Source organism: Aulonocara sp. 'chitande type north' Nkhata Bay, linkage group LG12, assembly GCF_057382095.1.
Source record: "Aulonocara sp. 'chitande type north' Nkhata Bay isolate Kocher_YH1m ecotype deep benthic linkage group LG12, A_spYH_male_GT1.1, whole genome shotgun sequence".
NCBI lineage: Eukaryota > Metazoa > Chordata > Actinopteri > Cichliformes > Cichlidae > Aulonocara > Aulonocara sp. 'chitande type north' Nkhata Bay.
In genome coordinates this window covers 23,669,946-23,692,665 of record NC_141355.1, presented here as the reverse complement: position 1 = coordinate 23,692,665, position 22,720 = coordinate 23,669,946, and the positions used below count along the sequence as shown (strand labels likewise).

General features: G+C 38.8%; 1 protein-coding gene across 2 annotated transcripts in view; it reads right to left on the bottom strand.

Annotated features, from left to right (window-relative positions):
* The window catches only part of unc5ca (unc-5 netrin receptor Ca), a 188,866-nt gene that overhangs the window by 89,256 nt on the left and 76,890 nt on the right, over positions 1 to 22,720 (bottom strand). For both annotated transcript variants that reach the window (XM_086314507.1, XM_086314509.1), the window contains exon 2: positions 8,294 to 8,530. In XM_086314507.1, coding sequence (XP_086170633.1) covers positions 8,294 to 8,530 — 237 coding nt within the window. The remainder of the gene's footprint in view (positions 1 to 8,293; positions 8,531 to 22,720) is intronic.

Sequence of the window (22,720 nt, the reverse complement as noted above, 5' to 3'; positions counted from 1 at the left end):
ACTGCACACATGTGCACACACACACACACACACGCACGCACGCACGCACGCACACACACACTTGATGGCTGCATGTGGTCACTGTTACACCCAATAAAATATACCACAGCCCTAATCATAATAAAATAACAGCAATGGCTAAAACCACAATAAGTAAAAGGGCTGATGAACCACCTCCTCTGGCTTCTTTTACTAAATTTAAGACGAGGGTAAACTCACTTTTACTGCACTCATGGCCAGCAGTGGTCCAATATAATACATGAGTATTATAATTCAGCTCCCTTCAAACCTTTCTCCATGTGTAAGATGAAATGCAAACAATATATGGAGGTAATGTAAAATGTTGACGTAGTCCTCAAAAATATTATTGCTGTGCTCTTGGCATTATGGCAATTAATTTCACTTAAAGTTTTTAGAAATTGTGTTTTTAAAATTGTAAAAATACCCATACAATCAAACAAATGGTTAATTTTAAAACCTGTTTTTGATATTGCGTTGGAAATAAACTGCCTCACTTGTCTTTTATGTGCCAAAAATGTATATACCTGTTAAACACATTTCTTTCTATATCCTATATCCAGTTTCACTTTGTTCCATTAACCTGTGTCTCTCGGTGTCCCGCTGTGTTTCAACAGGAAGCTAAAGCGAATGCAGAAGAAAACAGTACCAATTAGGATTAAATGAACAAAAGCTCAAAAAAGTCTAGATGGATATAAAAATCTGGAATAAAGATGGCAAACATAAAACAAAGACGGGGTATTTTGAGGTCAAAAGGTATACAACATGAAAGAGATGGTGGAAAAAGGGGCAAAGCACTCAAATTGTTTATGGTGTGATCAGTGACAGGTCAACCAGATGGTTCTTTAGGGATAGCCGGGGGGGGGGAAGCTGCAGAAAAAGTCAACACTCACTATTATTATTATTTCATCAGTTCCACATAGAGAGACATCTGAAGAAGTCAGACAGAGTCCCTGATTTTGCAAATATTTGCCCCGTTTTGTGAGAGCAGCTCACTGAGTGGTGCGCATAGATCAAGGTGAGTTGTCAGGAAAGTGACCCAACACTCTGATCGACACTGTGCAGCCGCGGCAAGTGAAACAAAAGTTCCCCAAAGGGACTGAGATATTGCAGCTTCAACAAAAACACTTTATGTTTGCTGCTGCCTAACCATAGTCTGTACTTTCAAAACCTGCTGTTTGACCAATGTTGGAAAGAAGAATATTTGATGCTAAAGCTAATTATGGTTAAAAGTCTATTTTATCTACAGATGATTAAGGAACATGGAATAATTTATCATATTATAGCGTACAAATAGAACCTAGGTAGAACAAACATTGCATGATTGAGTCTAAATCTTTAGTGTCATCTCACAGTTGGGGTTACTCAAACCTGATTTAGACATCTGTGGTAAATCTTTGCAGCACCTAGGATGAAACTCAATGGGTATACCAACATCATACCTTGTCGTCACATACTGGCGGTTTTTTTTGTGGTGACAGATGGCAGAAATAAATAAAGCGCTAGGACTTTTTTTACCTTGCCGTTTCCACTTCTTTGTACATTTCCTCAGATCTATTCCAATAGTTTCAGCAATGTCCCTCCTTATATTGATGTTATGATTATTATCCCTAATATGGAGATGGTGATTGTTATTCTCTGACAAATCAAAATCTGTAGCAAAAGAGTAGCCAAGAAACGCACAGGAAGTTGTCCCAACGACAATGCTGAAATACCAGTTTTATGATTGATGTCTCCGACATTAGTTCAACTTTCATTTCGAATTACAATAACTTCTAACTAGATATCATCATAAAAAATAAAAAAAACTGAGCAGATATAAATGTTTGTGTGGCCAGCATTTGTCGCAAATTAGCTCTTTTCAAGAAGGTTGTTCTACATAAGACATCATGCAAAATAGATTATGCCTTATGTAGAACACATATTATATATTATGCTAATAATTTAATGTATTAGATCATTATTATTTATGCATTAAAAACCAAAATTGCACAGTTTAAATGCTGAGGGCTAGGTTAAATGTTACGTTTTTAAATAAGCATTACGATGAAGGGGGGGTTTAAAAGATGAAGACGGAAGAGCCAAAGGGGGTATTTAAAGTGAGATCACAACAGGCTGTGAAGCATGGTGAGAAAGGAAGAGAACAAGGCCTGACAGAGTTCTTTGGAGGGAAAAATCATGGAGGACACTGACAGAACAGAATCAGCGGTCTGTAACCAACTGAACACTCAAAATGTGTAGACCGCGTGCATGTACGCATACATGCAAGTGCATGGGTATACTCGCTCAAAGGTTTCCACTGTGATAGTGACTGATTACAATGTATGTGTCTGTGCATGCTTGTCTGCATGTAAATGTTGCTGAGTGTGCACATTTGAGTCCTTTAGCAGTTCCAGAGTTCCACAGAGGCAATGAACCAAAAGAAAACCTAAAGGGAACTATACCAAAAACACTCAGATAAGCATTATCAATCACACATTTTCTCTCTCTCTTGTGACAGACAGACAGACGCACAGATAGACACAGGTATGTACCTTTTCTGTATTCAAGAAGGAGAGATATTGTACATTTGCAGACATTGTAGCAACATTTAAAAAAAGAACTAAACAAATGGCCACAGAGAAAAATGGGAGTGAAGCCAGAAAGAGGGCAAAAAAGACAGAGGAAAGGAGAAACATTAGGAGAAACAGAAAGAGGGAGAGACAAAGACGAGAAAAAAAATCAATACAAGTGAGATGGCAGCAATGGAGGGAAAGAGGTCACAAATCACCAGAGCCAATACTTTGTGTGCCAATAATGTATGTGTGCGTGTTTGTGCATGTGTAGATGTGGAGTCACGGGTCATTGCTACCAGACTAATAACCACTCACACTTTGGCTAATGGAGACAAAGTAAGTAACCTGGTACACAACATGTCATTAGCACACTTCAAGGCTAATGGAGATATACTGTGGTTGTACGCATATGGCTTAAGCAAACACTGGAGAAATGCCCTTCGCAATAACGGGTAACTTTTTGTTTCTTTTATGTGCGGCTTTGACTGAAAGCCCAACAGTATCAAGTTAGCTAGCTTTATATATATATAAATAAATAATTTTCTGCATAATTGCAACTTATCCAGAAAGTAAAGTTTACAACACCTTCTAAGGACTTTTTATTGAAATTTAAAAAATATACAGATTTCACCTTGGGAAATGTATGCAAGCCCATGCAACAGACAGCGTCTCTATAGGACACACAAATCCCTTTGGGGGTTGCATCAGGAAGGGCATCTAGCATCAAAACTCTGCCAAGTCAAACACGTGAAGCTACCCACTGTGGCAACCCCTGGTGAATAAGGGAGCTGGCGACAGTAGCTTCTGCACTGACAGAAGACACTGTGGAAGCAGGCAGTCCATTGTAAAATCAGTGCATCACTAAGCATGCATTCATATTTTACTTATCTTTTTAAACTTTGTTATATAAAAAAAAGCTTGATTTCTATTACTGAGCTTTATGTAATCACAAAAATTGCAATAAACATACTTTTTTTAAAAATTCAACATTGCTCCATTATTCAGTCCTCAATATTTAATCTTTCAAGACAGTAAATCATCACTGATTACGATTTTGTTTTGTTTTTTCTCTGATTTTCCACACTTAATGTCTGCATTTCTGTTACTCTACTTATACGAGCAGTAAAATGAAACAGGGCACACAGAGCTTTTTAACACAACTTTTGGTTGTTTTACATTTGCTGTGTTTGTTTATCTATTTCATTCTATCCCCAGAATCAAATTTCTCTGTGTTTCAACACTTAAGCTGACTTTACATTTTCTGCTAAAATATGAGAAGACAGGCAGAGAGAGGTGGACAGGAGGCACAACAGGATCCATATCGTCTTTCTCCTCAGTGTGACTCCCTGATAGCTGTTGGCCTTTTCAGTCCTCTTAAAGATACCCTCCATCAACATCTCTCCTTCAGCCCCTACTTCTCTCCCCTGTTTCCTCAAGCTCAGGTTTTTATCTGACTTTGCTCACTCCAGTTTCAGGCAGTGGAAATTAGAGTAGAGCACAAAACAGCATGAGGCAGAGAGAAAGGAAAAGAAAAGAAAGGAGAACGGCAAGTAAGGAGATGGGACAGTGGGGAAGAGAGGGAGAAAGAAAACAGATAATAAAAGCAGTATGGGGGTCAAAGCTTCTAGCTGTGCTGCTGAAACAGCAGGAAACAAAGAGAAGTAAACAGCTTACAGAGTATAGGTTTTACCAAAGACAAACAGATAAACAGTGCACACACAGTAAATTCAAAGACCCTACAATAGATTTCTAAGCGATTAACTAAAACTGTGTACTATAATACTGTATCTATCTATACAGATATATACATATATCTAGCATTTGTAATTAGTTTTCTAATTTCATTGCCTATATTTTCAAAGTGAACTAAAAGCTTTGTCTGACACCAAAAAAGGCATTCTCTCATCATTTCGACTGTGTTGTTTGCACTTTTCATCTGTTTATTTAGAGCAGAGAAATTATTGCCCATTATTGTAATCAAATTGCTGTTATCAAACAACAACAACAACAACAATGACTTAACGCAATCTTCGATATCACCAGCTCTATTTAATTATTCAGTTGCCATATTTTGTATGTGTATACTGATTATTGTGTGCTTGAGATGACATTTCCTAGAGCAGCAAATTATGCAAACTAAAACACATCTTGAGCAGTTCCAAAATCCAAAACTTCCAAAACTTAATCCATGTTTGACCAAGACCCGAGGATTACTCTTTTCTATTTATATAACACCAAATCATAATAACAGATTCCTCGAAGCACTTGATATTGTAAGGTAAAGGCCCTACAATAATACAAAGAAAACCCCAACAACCACATGAACACCTATGAGCAAGCACTTTGGTGACAGTGGGAAGGAAAAACTCGCTTTTAACAGAAAGAAACCTCTGACAGAGACAGGCTGAGGGAGGGGCGGCCATCTGGTCGACAGGTTGGATGTGAGGGGAGGAAGAGAGGACAATTTCAACAGACAGGACAGACAGTAGAACTCGGAAATATGATATTTGATATTAATATATAAAATGAGCTTTATACACAATTACAAATCTACTGTAGAAACATAATAAAAAGAACTTGATGTATGTGGGGGGGTTATCTTAGACTGGGTGATCGAAATTATGTTAATAACTAAGTGTCAATTACTAGAATAGAGGACAGTTTAAAGCCATGGTTCATTAATTAAACAGAAAAATCCTCTCAGTAACATATAACTCAAAACACAGCAGCTAGCAAACAGCTGATGGAAGACTAATAAATGACTAGCAGCTGCACATGAATTGAGTACTGAGCACTGAGAGACAGAGGAGGAAAGAAAGATGGAAGATCTGAGGGCAAGACTGTGAGCATAAACTCATGAATAAACAAAACTGATGACAGCACGCCAACTTACCATCTTATTAACAGTTTTGTTTTGTGTTTGTGCTCTCAGCAAAAAAGTTAGTACTCAAATATTAGAAAGCAGTAAGACAGATGAAAAGGGAAAACATTTTTTTAAAGTATGTTTAAGAAATCAAATACAAGCAACACAATGGGGATATGATGCTATAGTTGAAGAGAAATTACTACTATTTTAATTTACCTTCTATGAAAATAGTATTTAACACTATATGCATACGAACCTTTGTTTCTGTGTCTGATTTGGTTAAGAACTGAAGCAGACACCAACTAGAACATAAAGGAAAGAACGTATACATACAGCACACTTTCTGCTTCCGGGATGTTCTTTGCAACAAAATATATTTATTTATTAGGGGTGCAACGATACTCGTATCGATATTGAACCGTTCGATACAGTGCTTTCGGTTCGGTACGCATATGTATCGAACAATACAAAATTTTTAATTTATTTTATCAACTTTCCTTCTGACGATGCTGTCTGTGTGGAGCGCTCAGTGGATCTGCGCTCGACAGTGCAGCTTAGGCGGAGTAGTCGAACGCAGATCCACTGAGCGCAGGGCAAGCTAGCGAGACAGAAGTTAAGCTCTCGTTGCAACATGGCAAATTGAACCTCCCCCACCCTCATTCAGATCTGGCGTTTGGAATTATTTTGGTTTTCATGTGACGTATGACCCTGAAGGTAAGCACGTCATGGACTAAAGTAAAACAGTATGTTGGATGTGCCATGCAATGCTCAGTTACATTGGTGGGAAATAGTGCGTTAGCGCAGTTAGCTCGTTAACGTGTTGGCCGTCTAGCCCCATGCACGGGGCGATCCGCGGTAGCTCGTTAACGGAGATTTGCCGTGTTGTGGCGTTAACGTCATTTCAGATTAACGCTGACAGCACTAGTGGGAACACAACGAATATGACTGCACATTTATGCCGACATCATCCTAGTGCAAAGACAAGTGGAAGCAGACAAAAGCAACAAGCATGCATGCTACAAACTTTACCCGAGTCATTTAGACAGCCGTTAGCACATTGTTCGCCTTATGGGGACCTGATATGTTTAATATGCTGCTGAGAATACAGCCCAGAAGAAGGGTATAGTATAGCTTTTATTTTGGAAAGAGACATTTCTCTGTAATAAACTCTCTTTTCCAAAGATGAGTGATTTCTTGATCAGATAGATTTATTTTTTTATTACTTTGTTGTTTCAGCGACATTAAATTTAAAAACTGTACTTTTTAGTTAAAATATATATTTATAATTTTAATAAATGACAAATTAAAAAAACATGAACATTTGTTTGTATCGAAAAAATATCGAACCGTGACACCAAAGTATCAAACCGAACCGTGAATTTTGTGTATTGTTGCACCCCTAATATATATATATATATATATATATATGGGGAGAGAGAGATATGCATAAGCCAAAATAACAATTCTGATTTATGCTGCTGGTTGTTGACCCAATTGTTTTTTCCAGCCAAGCATGTGTTTCAGTTTTGCTTGCTCTGGGGACCGAAGCTTATTATCAAGCAGGTGGAAACCCATAAGCTGAGCTCACGTCAACCTTAAGTCTAAGAAACCAGGTTGTGTATATCTTTGTATTCCTGCCAAAGCAACAGCATGATTCATCATTACCTAGCCTGCAGAGTAATACCATGTGCTGTCAAGCGACAAGTGTGGAACTTTGGCTGCGATCCAGTACATCGTTGTGGATCCCATTAAACTGTCCTCTGAACATCGCAGTACAGCACTGGCAGTGGGACAGCTGTGTACACACATCTGACATGTGACCTACCTTTCTGGACAAATAAAACATCTGAATAATGGATTTAACCTGTGAGCTTCCAGTGTACCAGTGAGACAAAAAATTTGGACACATCACAAAGAGCAAAATATCAACAGGGCCAGACACTGACAAATGCCCAGATAAATCAAAAGGGAAAGGGGGACTTAATTGACTATGCAGTGTAGGCATGTTAAAAGCCCATTTTAATGGTCTGATTTTAAATAACATGTAATACAAACAACCTCTGTATGATGTATGGCAAGTAACATCTGTGTCAAATATATGTGTAAATGATAAATACACCTCTTGTTCAAAGCTGCATGCTTACAGCTCATTTTCTGTTTTCACAGTGTTTAAAAATTATTATTATTTTGTTTTGGTATCAGTAAATGAATTAATTTAAATACATTACATTTTTGTCACCTGTCATTATAAGGATAGTCATGACCCCCAAAACTGAATCACTGAATCAAAAGACATGTCATTTGCCCCATATTTTGAAGGATACTGTTTATAACTATAATCATGAACTACACTTTCACACACTTACAATTAAATAAAAAAACAAAAAACAAAACAAAACATAGAGATCACAATTAATTGAAGATGAGTTTTTCTATGAATAGAGTGGCAGAAAAATTGTAACTATGTATTCTATGAAGTCTATGTTGTGGTTACAGGACTAAGATGGACAGATTCTACACCTATAATGCCTTGCCTACCTTAGTCACTACAAGCCAGTTAGAAACAGATTTTGCAAAATCGTACACATACACCAGAAAGCTCCTCCACCAATACATAATTCTTAGATTTTAATGAGTTAAGTCTAAATATGTTGAGCATTTTTGCTATTTTCTAGTTTGTTTGTTTTTTAAAAAGCAATTTATTTTCCAGCTGTTTCGACGTAAAAGTACAGTTGGGTTTTGTTTTTTCATCCAAAAAAATCTCTCTCAAAAAGTTTGACAGTTGCCTTACAGCCACTTTCTGCTAAAGTCCAAGTAAATCTCTATTTAGATGTGTGTGCTAGCTTTTGCTTACCTGAGTTTTCGTCAACCCTTTCCTCCACAGTGTGGTCTTTCTGATGGACCCACTCGCTGTTGCACTTGAAGTAAATCTGTGTGGCAGGCGTTGCTTTGCAGTAGAGATTGACGGGCTTATTCTTGACAATGTAGCCTTCCTCAGGTTCAAACAGGAAGTGAGGTAAGGGTTCCGGTGGGTCAGAAGGGAAGGTTTCTGGGAGCTCACTCAGACTCAGGAAATCTTCGTCATCTCTCACTGCAAAGAGAAGGAAAATTTAAGTGTTCAAATGTTTTTCCCCTGTTCATTAGTCTGTTTTAAGAGAGAAGCCGGAACTGTGAATCTTGTATTCATTCAATTGCTTTGATTTCATCAGTAATATCTGTTTTATCCAAACTACTATGCTTTCCCCCCCTCATCATTATACAGTACACCTGCTTATGGAGTCCAGTTATAGCACTCTGTTAGCCATTAGAGCCATAAGAAAAAGACGTTCTTGGCTTTGTATGTGTCTTAACTTTATAAGTTAATAAAATTAAGACTGTACAATGAAGGAAAACTGATTGAAAGAGGGCAAAAAGAGTAAAGCTCCTGAACAAGCATACAACAAAAACTTGGGAGCTAGTCACTGGAGCTATCCTTTATGAGATTACTCACAGCAGTAAGCCAAGCAGACAAAGTACACTGATTTAGCCTGAATTTAGCAACAAATTGGTTGCCAGTTGACAAGACTAATCAGGGGCTTTTGTTCATTTTCAGTGGGAGCACATACAAGTTCTGGATTTGGAGAAATACCCATGAAGATTTGCAGTGTGAGTTGCTGTCAGAAAAAAAAACCTGCAGTATTTGTCCATCTTAAATCACAAACTAATCAAATATACATTTACATGCCTGTAACTTACAGCACTACCTCTCTCATGCAGAGTCAAAGCTGTACAGGTAGGGTCAACACCAGGGTTTAAAATGCATGGAATAATCTGGAGCAGCATACTGGCATCTCCAATTTACAGAAACCAAATCATATTCAGGTGAAGATTTTATAATATAAAGTCAGTTTATATTTTTTTGTGCGGAAGTCTGGTATTGCTACCAGTTAATGCCATGGAGTTGCTCACTTAAAGCAGATGGTCACACTTATGCCTCCTTTTTTCCCTTCTCATTGCTATAATGTGTTCATGTTATAGATATCAATAAAGTTGTGATCATGGCACAGCATCTGGCCAGTTGTACACAACAGAAGTGAGCAATCAAAAACTTTTTTTTAAAGTGGCATTTAATTTCAGATGTACAAAAGAGGTTGTGTGCCTGATTCTGTATGTCAGTCAAAGACACAGAGGCTTTATCGCCCAGAAATTAACAAAATGGTAATATGTTATGAATTTAAAAAGGGGAATGTATTACCACGCTAGACAGTGTGGTAAGGTTTAAGGTAATGGACCTTATTGGACTGGTGTAGCCTTTAGTGTCACCATTACATTGGGTCAGTCATAAGTTTAAATTTAAACTAATAATGCTCTTTAGTTTGACTTGCCATATCCCACCTTCAGCAGCCATATTTACCCCTGATTGAGAGTAAATGTAAACAAAATATGAATCAATGTACACAACAGTGAGCCAAAACCATAAATTTTCTAAACAAACAAACAAAAAACTAATTATCAATAACATAATTATAACCTCCATCCATTTTATTCAGATTTTAAATCTACAACTTTTCCTTTATATGTTTTTGGAAAACATGAAGAAGAGCAAATAAAGAAATGGGCAGGGAAAATATATACACACAGGCAGGAAATGACTGAATAAACTGAATGGCTGACCCCGAGGCCATCAGGAACTTTATCCTCCTCTCAGTCCATCCTACTCCCTTACCTCCAACATCTTTTCACTTCTCGCCCACCCATGACCTCAATCAAAGCGACACCTGGAATGTTTTGTCACCAGGTTGCCAAGGTCGCCAAAACACAGAGGATTACAAGAGCCGGTGGGAGGGAGAAGAGCTAGGGTCTCATTCTCTCTCTCTCTCACAGACACATACACACACAGAGGCAGACACAATACACTTATTTTCCGAAAGTTCATACAAACACACACTTGCTCTCGCACACAAACAAATGTTTTTAACGTATAAGTTTCCTCCACTCCATCACCTTCCAGTTTCATTTGGACCTTGTGGACTGTCTAGACATCTGTATGTATGTGTGCGCCTCTGTGTGTGACTGCCTCACCTGGAGATCTGTGACTCATCGGAAAATTTAAATACAGAACGCTACTGACACAACGTCATGGTTTTTCAGGCCAAATTTTTCAATTCTCCAATTGCACATAAACTGTGCTGTGAATACACACAAAAGCAGCATCCAAAAAAACGACACATAAATGTGTTTATGTGCTTATGCACATGCATACACAATCTTCCATTCCTCAACCATATCCATTTGTGCGCATGTGTAATTGTGGCCCTTATCTTGGAGAGTAGAAATGTGCTGTGGGGCTAGAAGCTAAAAGCAGCTTAGGTAAAACATCAAGACACAAATAGGGGGAAAATGAGTAGGCAGCGTCCCCACTTTGATGTCACGAAGCTGACATTTTCTCTCTTAGTTCTGTAATTAGTTCTCTGAGAGTATGGAAATTGGTAGACATTTTCACTGTATAATTTCATTATCTGTGGGAAATTTTCTCCAACACTTGGTTATTTATCCAGTGTCATATTCAGCCATTTCTCTGTTAGTTTCTCATTTGCTGCACCGCCTTCTCTGTATAGCTATTTTTTGCTCCTTTTTTCCCCTTCATGAACCTGCTTTTGCTTTTACGCCCCTACTGCTTTTCACTTCGCCCCAATAATCATTCTCACCCTCATCTGTCATTCAGAGAGCTGAAGGGGTTCATGGCTCTGGAGCGACAGCTATAAATTATTGATTGGCACAAGAAACATGATAGCTAGAAAAGAGTGTTGGTGGAATGAGAAAATGGGAAGGATGGAGGGGGGAAAAATCTCTATGAATAAAAGCTTTGTTTCCCAAATGCTTACTGTTTCCTTCCACTTCTGCATCTTCCCTGTGCCTTCGTCTCCTCTCACAGCGCATCACTTTTGCCTTTTCCATCTGTTTTCCTCTTCTAAACCTTATCCCTCTTTCTTGTTTCACCACCTCCTTACACACCCACCTACCCCTCTCCCCCCGATCTCCTGACAGGGTGACTTAAAGATCCTAACAGCCCAGCTCATAAACGTCTTGCCTGAATGCTGTCACCACTAATGGATGGCTGTAGCAGAACAATGTCCAGGTGCGATTTACAGTATGTTGTAAATATGTGCCACTGGCTAAAACCCCATTTATTCCCTCCTTGAAGTCAGTAGGGAAGCCCACCTTAGAATACCTACAAACCAAACCAATAAATATCTGTAAATCTGCTAAAAACATATATCATCAGAGGCAACTAATCATCTCTGAACGTCAGACAATATTATGACCACTGGAATCAGTATAGAAGTCAATAGGTTACTGACAGATTGAGCATAAAAAAAGCAAACAATGCTGAAATAATTTAACATGGTATGCAGCAACCCCCTGTTGACAAGACAAATACTACAATATTTGTACAGTAAAAACAACAGGCTACTCACAGACTTTGCATGACTTAATGGTTTGCATCAGTAATACATTTTTGGGTTTGAATGGTTTCCATAAAACAAGGTTAATTTTACATGAAAAAGTGCAATATGAGCAGTATTTGATACTTTTTAAATCTTCCTGTTAGTTACAGGAGTAACAAACAAATATGTAAACAATTTGAAAAGCTGATGCTGGAGAGTGCAAAAAAAATGCATTCATTCCTCCAACCTAATGCCAAACAAAGCCAAACTTAGTGCCATATAAGGTCAAAATGCCTCTTGAGTAGGAGCATGTATGTGTGCCTGGGTCTTGTTTTGTTGGCGCTGCAAGTAGCATGCGATGCCTATCAGTGCAGTAGCCGTGGAAATCATGAAATCATACTTCTTAATGTCTTATCGGTTAGTTTCAATCTGTAGCAGCTGCAAAAACATTCACTTTCTGAGAAACGGCTATGCTCTAACTCACACACACACACACACACACACACACACACACACACACACACACACACACACACACACACACCGTAAATAGACATAAAATGGTAGCCACCCACCCCCACCCCTTTACCCCTAATCCAACCACTATTGACAGCATACACACAACCACAGACAACCAAACAAACCTAAAACAATCCATATCTTTACAGCCAAATTACACAACTCACACATACAAAAACAAAGGAAAATGCACACACTTGCACAAACGTAAAGGTGCAAAAGTGTTTTTATGCACCAAAGGATTCCCATATTTCTCTGTTCTCTAGCTCTCGCTCTTCCTCTCTGGTTGTGTCTCTCACAAACACACATTGTTTTATGAACACAACAAATACAATTTTCCCATTACTTACACTCATTTTTTCCTGCACACACATATGGACAAAAACACATCCTTTACACTTTAACAGATTCAACTTAAAATGACCTATTTGAATCTTGAAAGGTTTAGGGAGGTGATTCAGGGAGTATAGGGAGGTGAAGAGAAAGATGAAAACTGAGAAGACTGAGAGATGATGGCCCAGCAGAGGGCTAATGTATCATTGCCGTGGAATTGGATATATGATGTCAACCATTCTCTCTCTTGCTCGCTCTCTCTCTCTCTCTCTCTCACACACACACACACACACACACACACACACACACACACACACACACGCAAAACAAAAAGACAAGCAGCAGGTCCACAAACATGCAACCACACCCGCCCAAAGCATCTGTTCATGCAAGCTCGTGCGCACACACACGCACAGATAGACAGTACTCTAAAGCAGCGGTCCCAACCCCCGGGCCTCGGACCGGTACCGGTCCGTGAGTCGTTTGATACCGGGCTGCAAGAGTTGAGGCTCAGGTGTGAAATGTATGGTTTTCAGGGTTTTTATCAGTTTTCAGGGTTATTTTGTTATCGTTTTTATCGTTAACTTGGTTTTCCTGGGTCTTTTCACGTGTGTTATGAATAAATCTTTTTTCGGTACCGGTACTAGTTTTATTTTGTTGTATTTATCCGAGACACCTTAAAAGCCGTAAAGGTCGGGCATAAACCGGTCCGTGGCGCAAAAAAGGTTGGGGACCTCTGCTCTAAAGAACATAATAATATCAGCCATGTCTATAGAGCAGCAGTTGAGCATTTCTGATTTCCTGTTGTCTTCCTTCTCTTTCTCTCGTTCAGCTGCTTTCAGGATTTGCTGTCATTGCAGACAGATTTTAATATTCTCTTTTGTTTACCCATCTCCTGTTAAATTATTCATCCTTTGAAATAGCTATATGTGTGGGTAAGGATCCATTTACCCACTTTTGCCTGAAGGTATACCTGTAAACCAAGAGAACTGAGCAGAATAACAGAGCAATTTCATTATTAATAAAACCATTATTAAAGATTTATATACTGTATATTGTTATTATAGTAGGGTATGTTTCTCCAACTAATTTCATCTTTTGTTAAAAAGTGTCATTAAGACAGATTTTCATTCTAGCTTCCTTTAAAAAAACAAAACAAACAAAAAGCTTGGTGGTCAAAACCTGTTTTTACTCACAAACCGAAGCACTCCTTACACAGTCTGATGGGTAAAGGCTATTCACGATGCCTTTACTAGTGGACACAACATTGAAAAAGTAGTCATGGTATTCTAGGAATCACACAGTTAAAATCTTGACATATTATCTTTTGAATGTCAAGTATTTTAGATTTTTTTAATCACATTTGTGAGAGTTATTTTCAGGTTGTAAGTGGTTCTCGTGAGAGGCAGAATGACCAAATACCAGAAAAGCTATGGTGGTTCACAAATGTCATGATAAAACAACACTATCTGTGTGCAAGTGTAACAGTGTGAGCTGTTCTTACAGAAAAATCTGTTATAAAAAGGGGATCAAGTGACTAAGTTTGTTGAACTACTTGACATGAATGTCCCATTGCTTTGTAAACAACGCAGTAAGTGATCTCACATTTTTTTCTGCATCTGTTTGAAACTTAATTTTATCCTCAGTCTGAACTCTCCAAGCAGAAAGATTATGTAAATTATGGGTAGACACATCAGCATTCTACTAACTTTGTTCAATTAAACATAACTATATTTTAATTATAAACTTTAGGAGAAGTATATACCAGTGTAAATCCGTGAAAACACACAGGATTATATCATTATCAGTATGAGGACTCTTGATTGCTGGTTGCAGTTTTACATGGAATCTCAAACAAGAAAAAAAAAACCTACTGTGTTATTTTGTGTGGCAAAAAGTGCTGCGAGACTGGTTGATGAATCATGTCTACCTGATGGATATAATATACACAAGACACTTTTTGTTATAGCCAAGAGCCATGCCAGGTGATGCATAAAGGCAGGGGATAGGTGAATGTTAGACTGTTTAGGAATGGAGCAGACAGTGACAGCTGGCTGGCGTCCTCCAGCTTTTAGTGTATGACATGTAAGGCCCCAGCTAAGCCTGGAATTAGATTTACAGTTCTGCCTGAAGAGGGCTGACTCAAGTCAGGCTACAACTTGCCTCATTTGAGAGACCCAAAAAGAGAGCCCCTGTCTGAAGGATTAAAAAAAGTATAAATCTAACGTATCCTGCAGCCTTTTTGTTGAAACCTATAGCATATACTGTAATAGAGCCTACGCGGTCTGAAGAATTCATTCAAGTTAGCAATGGAAAACAAAAAAAATGTAAAAACATGAAGGAGCTAAATGCTTTTTGTCAATAACTTATGCAATATGCTTTTTTAACTTTCTGATGTTTTCCTTTGTTAGAAGTGTCACTCTGTGTTAAAAGCACATGCACACCTTCACATAGTCTACAAAATTCACAGCTTAAATATCTATTTTACAGCTCCAGATACAAACTCACATACTTGACTCCAAATCTCCACAAACAGATCATGTTCATTTTATTTAGTTCCATATTATTAGTAATCAGTTCGGAGAATAGTAAGCACATATTGCAGCATGTGCATTTTAAAAATCAATGCACATGCTGCAATATGTGCTAATATTATGCAGTCATACATGTGCATGCATTTGTGTTTGCATCTGTATTTATGTGGATGATGTGTGTTGAGATGAATGTTATTATACTGTGCTTGCACATTTAAAGAAGTATGAATAAAAGCAGATACTAAATGCTCTAAATTGTTCAGTTAGCATTTATTTAATACAGTTTATTTCAGTCATCTGCGGCACTAGTACAATAACTATAGAGTTGGTTAGCTATCATTTGACTTACATATGCCAACAACCACTGAAGGAATTTGACCATGAAAGTCACATTCACACAGGGTGTGCCTGCCAACTTTTCAGACCTGACTTTTTTACCAGTTTTTAGAACAAATTCCAATTTAGCATACAAATTACTTGCCAGGATACTTCGCCAAATATTTTTAAAAAATTCAATAAGATCAGTTTCTTCAACAATTTAATAAAATGAAAAGTCAACAGAAGCTTTCATCCCAAAGCAAATTTAAACTGCAAAGATCGCTGATACCACTGCTATATTGAGGTCAAAAAAATTAAGATAAAAGCAAAGTGATTAATACAAGAAGGGAGGTAATGAAAGGGAAAATAACAGAGATATAGAAATCCCTTCAGGTGTCGCCTGAGTCATGTTTGGTAAAAAGTCACATTGAGAAAATGACTCGCACAGTCACAGTTGGACATACATCACACATATATAAAATTGGGCACAGGCGCATTTTAAACAGGGACACATGCCGCACAGGAGCAGCTGATGCGTGGGTGTTTGCAGGTAGGCAGTGTGAAAAAATTCTGCATCCATTTTTTTTTTTTTTTTATATATAGCTGTCTTTGCCAAGCATTACATGTACATGAGACACACACAGAAAGATACTTCACAGGACTTGGGTGTTACTTTTCTTATCATGGTGCATCTTTTGTTCTCACATTATTGCCTTTCCTTTACTTTGTGGCTGTCATTCCATTTCTCTACTGATCACGTCTTCAGCTATTTCCTGTAAAGTAATCTGGCTCAGCCATGGAGGGGCAAAAAGAAAAAAAAAGGGGAAAGTATAGAGTATTCTGCCACATATGAAAAACCTGAGATCAAGTACGCCTCATTTCTCTTTAAATGTCTCATAAGCCAGGGCTTATCTCCAGTTTCTGCAGTGCAAGTCAGCTTAGGTGTACTGATACACCTCAGTGGACAGCACAGGCTGGTCTGTAGAGGGTGCTTACATCCAATTCTCCTCTTTCTAGGTAGGTAACAAGCAATGAGGCTTTGGTTGTAGTTTTTTTGTGTACATCTTTGTGACTCCTGAAAGCACACTATCAGCTGACACGATCATGGTGAGGAGACCTGTTCGAGTCTTTGGCCATAATGTGAGTCTTCTTTCTGATCTAGGTCAGGTGTGAGAACCAGTAAGGACAGGCCATTTTCTGCAAGTCTCTCATCTCTCTACTCCTCCTCTCTAGCTATGGATGTCATGCAACCAACACATCATTTTCATTTATATTTTCTCACATATATCTGTTTTGCCCAGATTCACAATATGATGCAGTTTTCTGGCAAAGTGTAAAGAACTGGAGCTTACAAATCACCAAAAGAGTAATTTGCAAAACTGATTAATCACAGGGTCTCTCAGAAATTGAATAATGCAGTAATACTGTAGTAAGAAACCAAACGTTTAAGCAGAAAAAAACAGAGCAGTGCACAAGGAGAAACAGGGAAGCACATGGACAGTCAGAAGAAGAATAATTATAGTAATTTCACAATCATGGACAGTTATCAGCTCTGTAATGCACAACTTTAATTTGGCATTACGCACAGGCTCAACTGTACTCACATCACAGACAGCCACATGCAGACGGAATACCTCATTTATATGCATAGTCTTATGTAAGCTTGTGGGGGTACAAACTTGTGTGAGTTGCTGTGTAATGTTATCTTCCAGATGGATTCTGTCTCCCTTATCCCAGGCCTGAGGGAAAAGCGAGGCTTTGCTTTCATTCATGTTATACTATCACAGCTCAGTATCGCTATTAATACAAGCAGCCAGCACAGGGCAGTGCATTAGAATATCAAAACACTGGCTGGGGAAGGACTTCTATTTTCAGGGAGATAGGGTAATGTTTTTTCTGTGAGGCAGACAACTAATAGAATGGCCAACTGGTGGTGTGCATGTCTGGGCTGTATGATCAACATCTCATTCTCCAAATAGGTTTCACTCTGTTCATCATGTGCACTTGCATAATTTTCCACCTGTCAGAATCTTTCCGTGCAGGCTTATGTGTCTTTATGATTTTTTCCCCTCCTCCTATCTGTTTGAGTCTCTCTCTTCCTTTTCATCTCGGTTTGTGATGTCTTCCCTGGTTTCCTTAGACAACCTATGCATATTCACATATAATGCAAACCTTACCCTTCTTTTCTTCTTATTGCTTGCAGCCTCGTTCTCCTTTTGCAGTGGAGTAATGACATAGATTTAGCCATCCGTCTTTCTTAGGTCAGTTCCCCAGAGGCACATTTCACACAGTACTCTACCCACCCAGCCACTTTGTGCAGGACCCGATCTCCTGTGCCTTGTGGCTTTTTCATACTCTTTTTTTTCCCCCACTCTTTTCTTTCTGTTCTTCAGATGCATTAGTGTTTCCGTGTCTTCCATCCTGTCTCCTTATCCAAATTGCTTCATACTGCTCTACTCATTTGCCTTAAAAAGGAATTAAAACTCAATGCTTTTCCCAGTTTTGAAGATTTATTGAGGACAAAGCAGCACAATATGTTCACACACACAAACATACACACACACACACGCAAACATACACACAGACACAAACACACAGGAATAATAAAATCAAATGATAAAAACAGCTTACAGGCTTATTTCATTTGAAGATTTCCCCATATTTTGGTGATCTTATTCAGAGCTGTAGATAAAATTGGATCCGACATTTCACTGCTCATGCCTTTCACCATCTGCAGGCTCACCACTTCTCTCTTCCCTTCTTATCCCTTTTCTCTCTCTCTGCCGCCCTCATCTCTCTCCCAACTTCAACACTTGGTCTCTCTCACGCCTAGCCACAATCGCTCGTCTCCCCCCCACCCCCCCACCCGCTGTGTCTCTCTCCTCCTTCTCAATCTTCCCTCCATCCTTTCCTTTTTCTTTCTGGCATATTTCCGCACTTCCTGCTCTCATCTTCAATCCCCATTTCACGCCTTTATCCATCTACACACACACTTCCCCAATGCTTCATCTCCTTGCTTTGCTCTCTGGCATCTTTCCACACACCACCTCCTTCCATCCTCCTTCGCTCATTCTTCTCTTTCTCCGTTACCACTTCATCTCAAACTCTCCACATTTTTCACAACCTCTCTTACTCTATATATCCTACCTACCCTCCCCCTGGTTTGGTCACTATAAATAGAGCCTCCAGGGGGTTTCATAATGGACTCCTGTATCTGACCCTATTACAGAGACATTACTGACCATACTTTTCGCTCTTGCTTTCTTTTGTCATGCACACACAGTAAACAACAGTTTCTCTCGTCTCTATTTTAGCTCAGTAATGCATACACCTTCTCTGACTTTTAAACTAGGTCACTGGCCTGACTAAAGATGGTAAAGCTATTTCTTCATCAACACTTTTTCCCTATTTATTATCCTTCTCATTAGTTTTTCCTCTCCTTTAGGTTTAATCTTTTTTTTTAATTATCTTTGATTTGTATTTTTTCTTTTTGTCTGGGATTGTTTACACTGTTTTAAAATGCATCAAATTAAGATTTCTTTGAAAGCAACATCTTTGGGTTAGAGCTCACACCTTATAGCTATAAAAATAAATGGCAGGATTACTAATGTGCCATAAAAAGCGCCAAGGAATTTTGTTCCATTATGGTGAGAGCAAGATGAGGAAGAAAAGATTAGGAAGTGTCCTAATTACCTTTTATTTCGTACAGCACTACTTTCTGGATCAAGGTTCACTTGAGCTTATTGGAAGTAAAGCAATGGTTACAGCACACAAGCACGGGCATCTAAACAGTAAGCCTCTGTGAGCGTGTTGTGTGAGCGAGATGGAGAAAACTGGAGGAGGAGCAGGAAAGAAACAGGCTTATTCTATTTTCAGCTCTATTTTGGTGAAATCCGAAGACTTTTAAAATTACACAATGGGTTTTTGAATGGGTTTCATCAGCCCCTGGGGCGAAGAACATTGCCAACCCATACAAGGCTGAATCGCAGATAAATTCAAGTGACCAGAAGGAAAAGAAAATTCATAGTGGGCCTGAATGAAACCTATAAAAAGACATATACTCTAGACATCTAGTTCTGAGCTGAGAGACCTGAAGTAATTGACATATTTGGGGCAAGGTCAGAGCTAGAACATACTGTAAATACTACCAAGATTTGTTGAATGTTACAATGAAATAAGCTATTAATAACCATTTCAGTGTAAATGAACACAATGGCTTCATTGTATTGGTAAAAGCATCGTGTTTCCTCTGCTGGATGCTTTCTTCCCACCATGCATCCTGGTGCAGGGGGTTTCAGAGGTAAGCTATCCGCATGATATAAACACAACTCTGAGGACCAAATGTTCACTTGCTTCCTAATATAGCCCACCCACTAATAGATGACATGATGATTATATCATGGATGGATGAATAAGATTTACTGTGTATCACACAACATACATGACTCAACAAAAGATCTGTGTTTACTAGTACTGTCATGGTCCTGGGTTGCTTGACCCAGCGTTTTGAGTTTATTATTATTATCATGATGATAATCTTGTGTACCAGTTTATTCTGATGTTGTGTTTATACTTTTTAGGGTTCCGTGCTCCCTCTTTTTAGTGTCCGCCCATGTGTTCCCTCTGTTCTCCGTCTGTACCGTGTCTCTGAATCCAGTCTGTGCATTTCCTGTTTTACTTTGAAGGTCTGTGTCTTATGTCAGTGTGTTCAGTTTTGTGCTCTCCCTGTCTCGTCAGTGTAATCAGTGTCAGCCGTGTCTCCCAGCTGTTTCCTCTCAGTCTTGTTCACCTCTTGTATTTAGTGTCTGCGTCTTCCCCCGCTCGTCGTTGTGTCGTCCCGCATTCTTCACTGTGTGTTCTGTTTGCCAACTTGCCTGCCTGTTAGTTTTGCTTTCCCAGTTTAGCTAGTTTTCGGTTCTGTCTGCAAACCCACAAGCCGTTTATTTCGAGTTAACTTTGCCTCCACGAGTCCAGCTCTTGGATCCACCATTCCTGCCTACCTTCACACAGCTATGACAAGTACTAAAAGTACTAAAAATTCATTTTTAACTAACTCCATCATGCCCTCTTTCTGTCATTGGTGTTAAAAATACTACTGATGAGAATAAACATGGAGCATTTCACCCAACAGTGGCTTGGTGCTTAGATGGTGCTGGCTATAGGAATGCCAGAGTTGCTCTGTTGTGTCATCAGTTTGTTGAGAAGCACTTGATTGCTAACCATTCTGACATGTGGCCCAGATGTAACCCATGCTGGTGAGCACAGAAATAGTGAAGACCGAAGGCATGGGTATACAGTTCAAAGCTGTGAGAAACTTCACAAGCTCAAATGGCAGCAGGCAGTAAAACTACAAAATGTTTTAAAAGGGGCAAGTGGAATAAAAAGTACCTTCTGCCAGTAAAGTCTTCCTACCTTGAAAAGATGCCTTTACTTTATACTGAAATATTTCTTTTCTTCACCCTTTTCTAAGAGCTTAAGGCAGCAGAAGAGTGTCACGAGTCAGCACATCATCTTTAAGACGAAGAAAAGTTAAAGCTTCATGGCTCTGTGTATTTACTGTCTAAATTCTCAGAAAGATTGTGCATTCTAGCTCAAACACTACTCTTAAGCAGATTATCCTTTGTGATTTCCCGCTAGTATGGTGCAGATCAAAAGATAATATTAATCTGGAAAAAGGTTTATTTCACTTATTGCAGATAAACCAATTAAACGATTGTCAATCAAAATACTATTAAAGTAGGATTTTAAGGAAAGGGTTTTAATAGGGGACTGAACATTAGGAAAATGGCTGTGTGGAAACATGGGTAAAGGTTTGTGGGTTTTATGCCACAGGTGATTCAATTTTAACGTTCATTTCCATTTCAAAACATAATTTAATTCCATTAAACACAGAGTCACTCTGCGGTTAATTATGTATTCACAAATTTGCTGGTTAGAAAATGCATGACAGCGTTACACAGGAAAGTATAAGGTTCATATTCAGTTCATATGGAGAAGGAATTGCCTGTATGCATCATTAACTTTTACTTGACCACTTTCGGAACTTCCAGTCCAGTCATGGTGTTAAAGGATGCTCTGTAATTACAACACACGGCCACATATAAGTAAGAAGATTAAGAGTTCAAATGTGGAAACAGTAGAATACATTTTATTAAGATATCACAGAGGCACAAGACAAGAGCAATGACATATTATTCTGGAACATTTTGTATTAGAGGATATGGTCTGTGCTGTTTTGATACTGCTTCTGCCAACTTCTGCATATGCTGATTTTATTATACATAACACATCTGCATGTAAACAGCAAGACCAAGGTCAAAATGGAAAAATGCTAAGTTCTCTGCTTGTTGCTTCAGCACCTTCTGTTTCTGCTTCACATTAGCATAAAAAGCAGTCGTACAAAGAGCACCTGAAATACTAGTTCCAAGACACTGGTCATGCCTAAGCAAGGCAAGGGTTAGAAGTTCAAATCTTCAATTGAACAAGTGGCCGAGTCACTCTATTTATGTGAATCGATCTACTAGAAAGATAGATATGTTGATAGACTGAAAGCTGAAGTTGCCCGGGGGCTATGAGCACTGCATGAGTGGGCCTCTTAAACGAGGCCCCACACAAAGAGGTGAAATGAACAGGGGAAATAACAAGAGGTTAGTTAGTTAACTGGGGTCAAAAGGCCAAAGGGGATGAAGCTTTCAACTGTTGGTACATTTTTTGTGCTTGTGCGTGTATATGCGTGCGCCCACGCACACATGCAATGTGTGCGTGGGAGAGAAAGCGGGCGAGTAAGTGAGTCATAAAGAAGATGTGTTGTATGATGAAAGAGCCTCTGTGCAGGTGGACGTTGAGGTCAGAAGTTGAAATGTTGTGCGGGGCTAACGGAGAGGATTCAATGCATGACTGAATCTGTTTGCAGCAGTTTGCCCTGTCAGAAAGCTGATGAATGGGTTTTAAGTGTTTCAGCCTTGTAAGCTCAAAGGTAATGAACTACAGCTGAGTGAGCCAATACTAATGTTTTCAGAGAGCTGGCAGGTGAAAACTATATTCTGCTATATGGTGTGCTGTCAAACAAATATTAATCCATCAAATGTGCAGAAATGCTTTGGACTTTTATTATTGCTGTTTTGACAGTGTGCATGTTCAAAGGTGTAT